General features: G+C 36.3%; 2 protein-coding genes across 6 annotated transcripts in view; one reads left to right on the forward strand and one right to left on the reverse strand.

The window, feature by feature from the left end:
- Positions 1 to 10,502, reverse strand: part of LOC136825490 (macrophage mannose receptor 1-like) — a 14,790-nt gene extending 4,288 nt beyond the window's left edge. The window contains exons 1-3 of one of the 4 annotated variants that reach the window (XM_067082050.1): positions 10,345 to 10,502; positions 3,937 to 4,010; positions 1,070 to 1,312 (exon numbers count right to left, since the gene is read on the reverse strand). In XM_067082050.1, coding sequence (XP_066938151.1) covers positions 1,070 to 1,312; positions 3,937 to 3,973 — 280 coding nt within the window. In that variant the 5' untranslated portion in view covers positions 3,974 to 4,010; positions 10,345 to 10,502. Of the gene's footprint in view, positions 1 to 1,069; positions 1,313 to 3,936; positions 4,011 to 7,785; positions 7,869 to 10,264 lie in introns of those variants that run through there. The other 3 variants (XM_067082042.1, XM_067082057.1, XM_067082041.1) reach the window with 3 other exon arrangements.
- Positions 1 to 12,500, forward strand: part of LOC136825530 (protein LZIC-like) — a 233,824-nt gene that overhangs the window by 33,951 nt on the left and 187,373 nt on the right. The gene's annotated exons all lie outside the window — the stretch shown is intronic.

The raw sequence follows: 12,500 nt of genomic DNA on the forward strand, positions 1-12,500 counted from the left end.
ATATATATATATATATATATATATATATATTGTATATAAAATACTGTCACCTGTGAGGAGGGATCAGAGAGAAAGACCAAGGTCAAGAGGGTGGAGGTCGCACAGAAGAGCTAGGCGATTATAGGATTAAAAGTACCCAGCACAGATATAAATACAGCCGGACTACGCGTCTGCTCATTATACGGATCTTGATAATGTGGACTGTTTGCCCAAGAAAACATAACTTTTTGAATAAAAAACTCCATTAGATACCATCCAGTTTGAATGAAGTCCTTTTAGTAAATATATATATATAATATATATATATATATATATATATATATATATATATATATATATATATATATATATATATATATAGTTAATTTTCTACTTGGGCCGTGGTTTCTTGGAAAAGATACCTGATCATTCACACTCATCGTGGCAATAACAGTAATAACAAAAGAGGAGGAGCATTCTTATTACCACCATCAGTGGCAGGACTGACAACAGCGTCGGCGGTCTGATCGCCGAGAGATCGTTAAAGCATGATTTCGCTGTCATTTAGTGAGATACTATTTCGACCGTTGCTCTACCTTTGCAGTGTTGCATGGCATCTCCGGAGACCATGTAGTAACCGATGAGGCATCGCAAGTATTACTAACTGTTTGGCCCAAGAACCCCTACTACAGTTTTTCCCCGATCCCTCTGTGAAGAGTCCGGTCTATTGCTTCCATTTTATAATATCTTCCTCCTATTTCCACTCGTTTTTTTATCTTTCCTTCGTTTCCTCTCTCTCGTTTTCAGGCATGTTAAGCTACTTAGCCCGTCGGCTCTTGCTTAGAAAATGGAATCCGAACGCTGCACAGATCATAGGCACTGATAAGAGTGATAATGTAATGAAGGCGAGTTCTCAAATTACTTGAAATGAGGTTTTTCTGGGTATTACTGCCTTCCTTTTTCAGTATAAAAATATTTAGGCCTAAAAGATGGTGTGCTTTCATTGTTTGTGTCATGAAAATCACTGATGCTATAATAGGTCCGCAATTGAGCCCTATCCGAAGAGGTATTCGTTTTCCCAGCAGCCTACCTTGCGAGTAGATGAAATGGATGATGTTTTCGAACTGAGTAGTGCTATTGATAACTATCAAGGAAGCTTGTAGACCGTCGCAGAATTGCTTCGCTGACTTGTAATTTGTAGGTCCCATGAAACTAAAGAAGAGGCACTGATCGCCAACATTTTGAAAGAAGGCTGGGCATGTCAGTTTAGGGGAATCCATCTGCAGCTCCCAGTCAGAGGTCGCAGCTGAACAGGGCAGCAGCAACTGCACAGCTGGAAAAGAGAGTATTGTCGTTATGTTTTGTATGGATTGGACAGCCAAAAGCATATATTACAAAATGAACACGAGATTGAAATGACTGAGATCTTATACCAAAAGACACTTGTAAACTTTATTTCAGACAATTTCGTAAAATATGTCCATAATTGGATTTAATTTGTTTTTGGCTGCATATACTTTTTGTTTTGATCTGTTAAATACCTATTGTTCATTCACGAATTCCGTTTATGATAACTATTTGTCAATATGGATTATTAATCGCTCAGTCATAGCAAAAGAGATACAGTGAACAGTTTAACCTTTTGTAGGAAATTATACAGAACTCTTAATGTAAAATGAAATGAATAAAACAGAAAGTACGGAAAACAAAAACAATCAGTAAAAAATAATTCATAGGTGGTCTTCCGTGGCATTTTTATGTCGAATGTTATCAACCATGTTGCAGTGCTTTTAATAGTGATTGTAGATAATGAATTTTCATTTGTACATTAGTTGAATAAGCTCCTGTTGTGCAAATCCCCTAAGGGGAGTAGTGCCGTCAGTGCATGCGGTACACTGTAGGCATTACAGTGCACCGCATGAGATACACTGACGGCACTGCATGGGGTGCACCTCATGCGGTGCACTGACGGCACTACCCCACTGTAGGCATTACTTAAGGTTCTTTGCAGCGTGCCTTCGGCCCTTAGCTGCAACCCCTTTCGTTCCTTTTACTGTACCTCCTTTCATATTCTCTGTCTTCCATCTTGCTTTCCACCCTCTCCTAACAATTGATTCATACTGCAACTGCGAGGTTTTCCTTCTGTTACACCTTTCAAACCTTTTACTGTAAATTTCTGTTTCAGTGCTGAATGACCTCATAGGTCCCAGTGCTTGGCCTTCGGCCCAAATTCTATATTCAATTCAATCCTGTTGTGCAAATGACATATCACTATATAGAGATAATGCCAATTGAAAGTGTGCATGAGACCTGCGGAGGACTTTTCGTAAAACGCTCTAGTTCCCATTCAAATTACGACGAAGTTAGGGAAACAATCTAAGGCTACATTCGAAGCTTATAAATTTGCAATGAAACCAAACAGTATCATTCAAATATTCTGTATCTTTCTCAGAAATAAATACTGAATTTTGGTGTTACTTGTCCTAAGTCTTTCTTTAGGAAACGGAAAATCGGACGAGTTGAATTTATCATACCAACAAATTCCAAGATCACAAGTCTTGCTTACCTGGGTATTTCAAGTTGCAGCAGTGCTGAATATTCCAGTGTTGAACCATCGCTGAAGCTTTCCAGAAGCTCAACCTGAGTTGAATTCTTCACGGAGTCTTGAATCAATGTTGAATCTTAATTTTTTCTGTATGTTGGCCTAATCGCTACTTTTTTTCATTTTGAAATGATAGTAAGTCTCTATAGAGTATACTGGGTTTAAAAACTAGAACTAATGCTAAAGTATTTCAGAATCTTATGGCAGTGCAGTCTTCAGAACTTTCATTAACGTCGATTGTTTTCAGAATAATAAAATGGTGTTAAACCTTTTCAGAATGGTTGAATCCATAATAAGTCTTCAAAATGAGTTGCGTTTGTTAATATTGATTCATTGCTGATTCTTTTCACGCTGCTGCGTGGATATTGATTCTACCATTCTTTCTAGATTCTTAAAATGGGCTTGAAAATAAAATGGGACAACCCCTGATGCTATTTACCCCTCCTGATGTGAAATGGAGCTGCTAGCCTTAGCAGAGTTCTGGACCAGATCATGATAAGTTGGTGAAGTCTGTGGGGCACGAGGTCTCCTCTCACGAAACCATCACTTTGTCAGCTGACACAGCTCGCACCTTCCCAGGTTCATTGTTCAGAGATAACACTTCCTATGAGCTCATTAATATTTTATACTTAGTGTAACTTTGGACGCTAGTCTGTCTTGCTTGCAGATGTCTCCTTGCAAGGATACTCTCTCTTAAGTTTGATTTAAAAATGGAGCTTACCCTGTCGCCTTTTGTAACGTTGTTTGCAGAGTAGGTGCGTGCTAATGATTTTGCGGTTATTAAAATTCATTTTTATCCGAGCTGCAACGATGCCATACTGCGTAATACCAGAAGCCTTTCATTTCCTCTTGTAAAATTACGGAACAATCTTTAGGCAATCTGTTGCTCGTATGGTTAAAAGAGACGTTAGTACTTCAAGGTACCACTCCTTTGCTTTCATTCTCTTACGTTTGTTTTTTGTCTCATAATTTGATGCAGTATTTTCAGAATATGAAGCCAACTTTTTATACGTTTTTTAAGATATTTAACCGGTTGTGAGTCGTTCTACTATATTCACCCAGTGCTAAGCCTTTTCAAAATTAAGTCTTTTCAGACATTTCCTTTTACAGAAGATCTTCACAGAACGATTTTTCAAAAGATTGGGTCTATGTTGAGTCTTTTCAGACGCCATCCAGAGTCGATTCTCTGTAGAACCTACAGCCCCTTTGGCTTTATCGCTAGCATAATGTGTCGAGTCTTTTATTTAATCTTTCCACATTCCCTGTATTAAACAATTTTACCGTTGGTAAATTACTAGAAAGTGATTAATTAAGGCTTAGCAAAGTCTGTATGTTAGAAGGTCTCGTTCTCTTACCGCATAAAAGTAGGATGAAGCCCCTTGAATGCCACATCTTGAAGTGAAAATGCCCAGCGGATGTGTAACTAAGCCTGTTATGAAAAACAAATGGAATATTTTAGAAACAAATCGTTTACGTACAGTCACCAAGAAATAGGTCTCAGCTTTTAATGAAAAATATCTTAACAAAAACAAGAGAATGAAATTAAATCTACCATAACTTATGTGAACAGTTATACAAAATCCGTTTCACTTGGGTTTCCCGTCACACACAAAAAATACTCGGCAGCCACGGAGGTGGTTACCAGCTGCTAATGAAATAGTAAAACGAATGATATGGCAGTAGATTCATTACTGGGACTTATATGTTCACGGAGAGCAGCTATCAGAAAATTTGAAACCTTTTCTCTCGGTGAAACAGCTGGAAAGTAACATATATATTCAGCAATAACGTATATGGGTCAGCTGACATGTGTTCCCATATAAAAAGTCAGAGGGAACGGGCAACTATCCACCCTCACCTAGCTGGAATCTATAATAAAATTTAAAAGGACTAATATAAAAAGCGACAGATAACCCCCCGTAGCGGGGTAGTGCCGTCAGTGCACCTCATGTGGTGCACTATAAGCATTACTTAAGTTCTCTGCAGCGTCCCTTCCTTAGGCCCCTAGCTGCAACACCTTTCGTTCCTTTCACTGTACCTCCGTTCATATTCTCTTTCTTCCATCTTAGTTTCCATCCTCTCCCAACTATTGCCTCACAGTGCAACTTCGAGGTTTTCCTCTTGTTACACCTTTCAGACCTTTCTACTCTCAATTTCCGTTTCAACCCTGAATGATCTCATAGGTCCCAGCGTTTGGCCATTGGCCCAAATTCCATATTCTTTTCTGTTCTACGACAGATAACCAGAAGGGAAAGGTTATGGAAACTGGAAAACAGAAGCAGGGAGAGAATTCGAAGTATACCGATGGTAGTCCATTCTCATACTTTTCATGTGCATCGTTTGTTTTCAGTTCGACTGCTAGATAAAGAGAGGTCCCTCTAAATTACATAGGGTAGTTTAAAAGAAAATTATGGTCCTAAGCGAAAAACATTCAGAGAATAAAGAAGAATAGATAGAGGGATGCAGGTTAAGACGAGAACTTAAGAGCAGGGACCAGTCCCGCGCTATTTTTGTTGCCACAAAGTAGCACACTTGTTTGAGATTTCCTTTAGGGTTTTAATGTCAACTCAAACAAAATGCTATTATGATCATGATTAAATTGTTGGCATGCTGCTTAATTTATGAAATATCGTAATCTCAGCAGCCCATCTGGTATGAGTTGCTAGTTTTCCTATTACTCTCTCTCTCTCTCTCTCTCTCTCTCTACATATATATCTATATAAATATATGTCTGTGCGTGTGTATATGCATATATATATATATATATATATATATATATATATATATATATATATATATATATATATATATATATATATATATATATATTGTACATGTAGAGACAGAGAGAATACAAAACTGGCAACTCATACCAGCAGATGAGTGTGTTGGGGAGGGGCGCCTCTACTGGTCACTTTTTTACCAGGTATATCTATACTTGTAAGAGTCATTTCGATTTCCTCTCCCTGTCTGGATAAGCAAATCGCTACGAGTGTCGAACCCAAATGAAGAAACAAATGAGTAAGGACTAATACACATGGTAGGATTAGGACCATAGAGGGTATGTATCTGGATGTGGTAATTCCACAAATTGAACGGGGCTTAGTGCGTTTGTGAATTTTTTCTTTTTTGTCCTGAATGTCTATCGAGTGTTTAGTTTAGTGAGTGTTTAGGGTTTAGTGAATGCTTAGTGTGTAAATATTCAGTGAATGCTTAGTGAGTGTTTAGGGTTTAGTGAATGTTTTGTGAGTGTTAGGATTTAGAGAATGTTTAGTGTGTAAATATTCAGTGAATGATTAGTGAGTGTTTAGGGTTTAGCGAATGGTTAGTGTGTAAATATTCAGTGAGTGTTTAGGGTTTAGTGAATGTTTAGTGGGTGTTAGGGTTTAGTGAATGTTTTGTGAATTTTAGTGTTTAGTGAATGTTTAATGTGTATGTATTCAGTGAATGTTTAGTTAGTTTGTAGGGTTTAGTGAATGTTTAGTGTGTAAGTATTCAGTGAGTGTTTAGGGTTAAGGGTTAAGTGAATGTTTTGTGACTTAGTGTTTAGTCAGTGTTTAGTGTGTAAGTATTCAGTGAATGTTTAGTGAGTGTTTAGGGCTTAGTGAATGTTTTGTGACTTTTAGTGTTTAGGCAGTGTTTAGTGTGTATTCAGTGAATGTTTAGTTAGTGTTTAGGGTTTAGTGAATGTTCAGTAAGTATTCAGTGAATGTTTAGTGAGTGTTTAGAATTTAATGAATGTTAATGTTTAGAGAATGTTTAGTGCGTAAGTTTTTAGTGAGCGTATAACGAGTGATTAGGGAATGTTCAGTGACTTAAGTATTTAGTAAGTGTGTAGGGTTTAGTGTATAGTGAGTGCTTGGTGAATGTTTAATGTTTAATGAATGTTTAGGATTGAGTATTTAGTGAATGTATACTCATTGTATAGGGTATAGGGAGTATTTAGTGAGTGTTTAGTGAGCGTTTAGTTTATAGTGAGTGTTGATTATTCTGTGAATGTATAGTGTTATTGGGTGAGTGTATAGTCAGTCCGAGTGTTTAGCGAGTGTGAGTGTATAGATTGGGTGAGTGTATAGTCAGTCTGAGTGTTTAGTGAGGGTGAGTGTATAGTAAGTGTGAGTGTTTAGTAAGTGTGAGTAGTTAGTGAGTGTAAGTGTATAGTGAGTGTTAGTGTTGAGCGATTACATTACTGTTTATATAGTGTTTAATGACTGTATGCGAAGAAATTCCTGCAATTTACAGGAATCATTTATGCTAGACATCGCTTAGAACCAAAGCAGATGCCTAGGCCTAGACTACAATGGTTGGAGTGTTTATGCCAACCTGTTTTTGTAAGGTAATTTTTATCTGTGAAATTGGGTCAAGTAATAATAATGATAATAATAACAAAGTAAAAATAATAATAGTAATATTAATAAGATGATGATAATAGTAAAAAAGATAGAAATAAGAATAGTAATAAAGTAGTACTGTAAGCTGGACCGAGACCTTTCAATATGGCCGCCCGAGGTCACACGCACCGCAGTTAGATCGCTACTCCATATTGACGCTCTATGAGTAGGACTTGCGCACTGTGGGTTGGGGTTAAGGTGGAGCACTCGGCCACAGGTTTCGGTTGTATTCAGATATACTTTGCTAGAACTGGAACAAAGGGCTTATTACTATTTAGGGTGAAAATTGTATGTATTAGTGGAAGCTGACTCAGCCCGTCATTTTCGCCTAGTGATTAAGGTTAAATTCACCCATACTTATCGAGCGTGGGTTCGATTCCTACCACGGGATTAGGGTATCTTAATTTGTCCCTTCACTTGACTTCAAGGCTGGTAGTGATGCGCAGATTCCGACAGTGAAAGGAAATGGAGGCATTGAGTGGCTATTTCGATTATTACAAATACGTTCACAAACACACGCACACATATATGCACATTATATATATGTGTATGTGTATATTTATAGTATATATATAACATAAATGTATATGTGTATATATACACATGTATGTATACACACACATGCATGCGTGTGAACGTGCTTGTACTTAAGTTTAGATAATAAATCTGTGGCAAGAATACTTATTCCTTTATTACAGGAATCGAAATATGAATGGAATATTCTTAACTGGTGGAGAATTCCCAAGAGAATCGAGTAAAAACGGACTCAGCACAGAAAAATGAGAAGAAGAAAAAAGGTATCATTCAACCGACCTGAGTTGGGGGCGCGGCGTCTTTGCTGCAAATAGTGTGTTTGGGCGAAGAAGTGCCTGTTTTATCTCACGCACATATCTTTCTTATCTGGCTAGAAAGACGCAATAATGCAGCTATCAGAAATGTACAAAAAGTATCATTTTTTAAATGGAGTTTTTATTATTTATTTTTTTTAAATATTGGCCCCGTCTCACTTATTTTCCAGTGTTATCAGTTTAAAAGGAAAAGTGATAAGGACAGGACCATCAAGTGAATTGGTAATGGCATAGTGTTTATTACAATCAAAATTAAATCAGACTGGAGTAGCTTCCTTTCACAATAAGTTTTCTTAACTCGAGTGAGAATTATTGTAAATCCTCTCAAAAGCCGTATACAGTACCGTGTGCCAGTCGTCTGCTCAGTAGCTTTTAATGCACATTTTCAGACGTTAATAAACTCGTAAATCTTGCAGTTCTTAAAATACCTCATGTCGCCATGTAGCCTACCCAGCAAAGGAGTACAGTCGTCTGAGTCACTTAGTTTTCTGAAGAAAAGCTATTGTGCCGGCTTTGTCTGTCCGTCCGCACTTTTTTCTGTCCGCACTTTTCTCTCCACACTTTTTTCTGTCCGCCCTCAGATCTTAAAAACTACTGAGGCTAGAGGGCTGCAAATTAGTATGTTGGTCATCCACCCTACAATCATGAAACATACCAAATTGCAGCCCTCTAGCGTCAGTAGATTTGATTTTATTTAAGGTTAAAGTTAGCCATTATCGTGCGTCTGGCAGCGATATAGGCCAGGCCACCACCGGGCCGTGGCTAAAGTTTCATGGGCCGCGGCTCATACAGCATTATACCGAGACCATCGGAAGATAGCTGTATTTTCCGTAGCCTTGACTGTACGATGTACAGATAACTCGACTGCGCCGAAGCAATTTTTACTTATTCAATAACCTTTCCACTACCTCTGCGCTGCAGAATGTAATTAACATCCTGCTTTAGGCAGGGGTGTAAAATTCCTCCCCTAGGTTAATGTTGGTTACCTCGTTGGTGAACTCGTCTTTAACAAATGTCTATTAACCTTCAGCATTTGAGTTCCTATTCAGTTTACTTATCTAATTTATTTCGGCTAACTTCGTCAATTATTCTTCAGCGACCTTTTATCTTCCTGCAGCTAGTTGCATGTCTGCATTAATGACCTGAACAATGCTATTGCAAGTTAATTATCACAAGGCTGTGATTTTTAAATTATGAGAACTAGTTATTACTTCTGTCAGAACCTAGGGAAAAACTTTCCGTACGATGTACGGGAATATTACTATTATTATTATTATTATTATCATTAACGAGGATACCATTATATGTATATATATATATATATATATATATATATATATATATATATATATATATATGTGTGTGTGTGCGCGTGTTTATATATGTGTATATGTATTTATGTATGCAATTGTAAAAGTGACAATGCCCTCTTCTCGAGTTCTTCACACTTTTTGATACGCTTGTCACCACAAACCCTTAGATCCAAATGCAAGAAATATGAAGTAATTCTGGCATCAGACATCAAATTACTTTATATATAATTCATCTGGACCTAAGGCTTTGTAGTGACAGGCGTATCCAAAAAGTGTGAAGAATTCGAGAAGTTAAGAGGGCACTATGGCTACTACAATTACATACCTGTCTTGTAAGAAATATATATATATATATATATATATATATATATATATATATATATATATATATATATATATATATTATATATATATATATATATATATATATATATATATATATATATATATATATATATATATATATATATATATATATAATATATATAATATAAATTTATATATACATAGAGAAACATACAAAACAAAAAGCATTAAATATAACAAGATATTGATGAACAAGTAACATACATAAGTAAATCAACAAATAGATAAACAGGCGACGGGTAATGCAGTTGGGTGCACCGGACTTAAATATTATACAGTGGAAGCCACAGTACAAAGGCATTGTTACAGCGAGGGCACTATGATACTACTACAATTACATACCTGTGTTGTAAGAAATATATATATATATATATATATATATATATATATATATATATATATATATATATATATATATTATATATATATATATATATTATATATATATATATATATATATATATATATATTATATATATATATATATATATATATATATATATATATATATATTATATATATATATATATATATATATATATATATATATATATATATATATATATATATATATATGCAGAAGAGTAGACATTCAAAACAAATAGCATTAAATATAACAAGATATTGATAAACAAGTAACATAGATAAGGAAATCAACAAATAGATACACGGGCGACGGGTAATGCGATTGGGTGCACCGGACTCAAATATTATACAATGGAAGGCACAGTACAAAGACATTGTTAAAGCAGCTAAATATGATACCTGAGATAACCCAAGCACAGTTCTGCCCGTTATTGGAAGATTTTGTATACCCTCGGTTACCTAACTATCCCGGTGTCTACCTAGATAAAAGGGCATCAAGTCCAGAAAATTAACGTCCTGACGCCCGTGATACTGATTCCTCGCAGTCTGTAGCGGACACTATTTCCTCACTAGATGTTATCACCTGCGCATGCCTGGTATTTCCCAAATGTCGAAGAAAGTATTCACTGCAAACGATAACATTTCCTGTCGTGCAATTAAGAAGTATTCGTTAGTAGTTAAAAAGCATGGAAATTCCCAATGCAGTAACAAGTGGTATCACTGATGAGAACCTTTTCCTTTATTTTCTTGCAGTTCTGAGCAACAAAAATATAAGAATATTGCTCTTGGAATAACCTTCAGGAGAATGTTACGTGTTTGACTCTGACCTCCATGTTCGAATACCTCGCGATGACGAGTGATTTAGTATCACTTGAAGTGCCCTGGGAGGGCGTCCGGTTAGCTTCATCTGCTATGCTCCTTGTTTCACATTTTTCATTTTGGTAGGATAAAGGGGGCAAATGTAACTCGGTTAATGTGAGAACAGTGAGAGAGAGAGAGAGAGAGAGAGAGAGAGAATTCAACATACGTCGAGGAAGTTATCCTCTTTTGATTAATTTTTACTCCTTTGGTAATAGTTTAAGAACATTTCCTTTTCACTATAATTGCCATCTGAAGTATTTTCTTGCAGTCCATAAAACAAGATGTGAGCGGACTGCATTGAAGTTGTCTCTGCAAGCCTGATGAATAACTTATTGCCGTGATTCATCACCTTTACAGTATACTCTCCAACTCATAGACAAGAAGCCACATCCTCCAAAGTCTTGGGAACACGTGGAAAAATTTTGCGTCCAGAGATTTCATAAATGTGGCTTTCAGAATTGCTTGATTAAGAGCGAGGAAAAAGCATGGAGAACGTCACATACACGGAACCAAAGGGAAATAAATAAGTCAGTAAAAAAGGCACTTGAAATAAGAAACAAGGCAAGGTTTGTTCGGTTCCCCCACCTAAGTGGAGTTATCTCCGTAGGGGTGGTGCTGTCAGTGCACTTCACATGGTGCACTGCAGGCATTACTTACGGGTCTTTGCAGAGTCCCCTTGCTGCAATCTCTTTCATTCTTTTTACAGTACAACCATTCTTATTATCTTTCTGCCGTCTGATTTTCCACCCTCTCTAACAATTGTTTCATAGTGCAACTGCGAGGTTTTCCTCCTGTTACACCTTTCAAACCTTCTTATTGTCAATTTCTGTTTCAGCGCTGAATGACCCCATAGGTCTCAGCTCTTGGCCTTCAGTGCCCACAAACCAGAACAGCTAAAAAGTAGATCTGACGTATATGCTGATCCTTGATTGCAGCAATGCAGTACAAGTATTAATTGCAAAAACTCATGGAAGACAGAATAGCTAACCACGATCGTTGGCCACTCTGCTTTGAAAAGAAGCGATGGAAAGATAAATGAAAATGGACATAGTACACAAGATCTTCACCACTGCTCGTCACCGTAACTGACGCATATTTTCTGGTAAACTATAAGCAGAAAGTTATAAATGTAAGCAAGATCCAGTCACTTGCACTTCACATTGGTTTTGTGTTGGTCATTGAAAGAGACTACCATCTGTGACACTGATCATAGCTTGGTTTGCTGCCAGATAAAATTTGTATTAAAGAAATTTCATACATTCGAAACAAAGATTTCCAGTAAGAGTTTTGATGTCTAATACTAAGAACCAAATGAAAAGCACGAATTCTTACACATTATATCAAAGGTTGGAATGTCGAATGCTACGTATAGCGAAATCTACAAAGTCGCTTTTATCATAACTGAATATATGATTATAATATTTATATTCATTGTGCTATAAAAGTTGTTAACTTTATTCTTCATACTGGGGGTTCAAAGCTTGGCGTAAATGGAGAGTTTCTTCAATCATTTTCTGTTCGGATTTCAAGGTTTTCCGAATGGAAGCATGTACAAAATATTGAGACATTTGCGCACAAACACACAGCTGCCGAATCGTTCTGTAGCTTAATGACTGTGAATATAAAAAATGTCACGAAGTATGTGGCGAAAATTCACACGCACATTTTATATATATATATATATATATATATATATATATATATATATATATATATATATATATATATATATATATTGTATTCGTTAAAAGCAATTACCTTAGTGGCATCAATA

This window comes from Macrobrachium rosenbergii, chromosome 3 (assembly GCF_040412425.1).
Source record: "Macrobrachium rosenbergii isolate ZJJX-2024 chromosome 3, ASM4041242v1, whole genome shotgun sequence".
Classification (NCBI taxonomy): Eukaryota; Metazoa; Arthropoda; class Malacostraca; order Decapoda; family Palaemonidae; genus Macrobrachium; species Macrobrachium rosenbergii.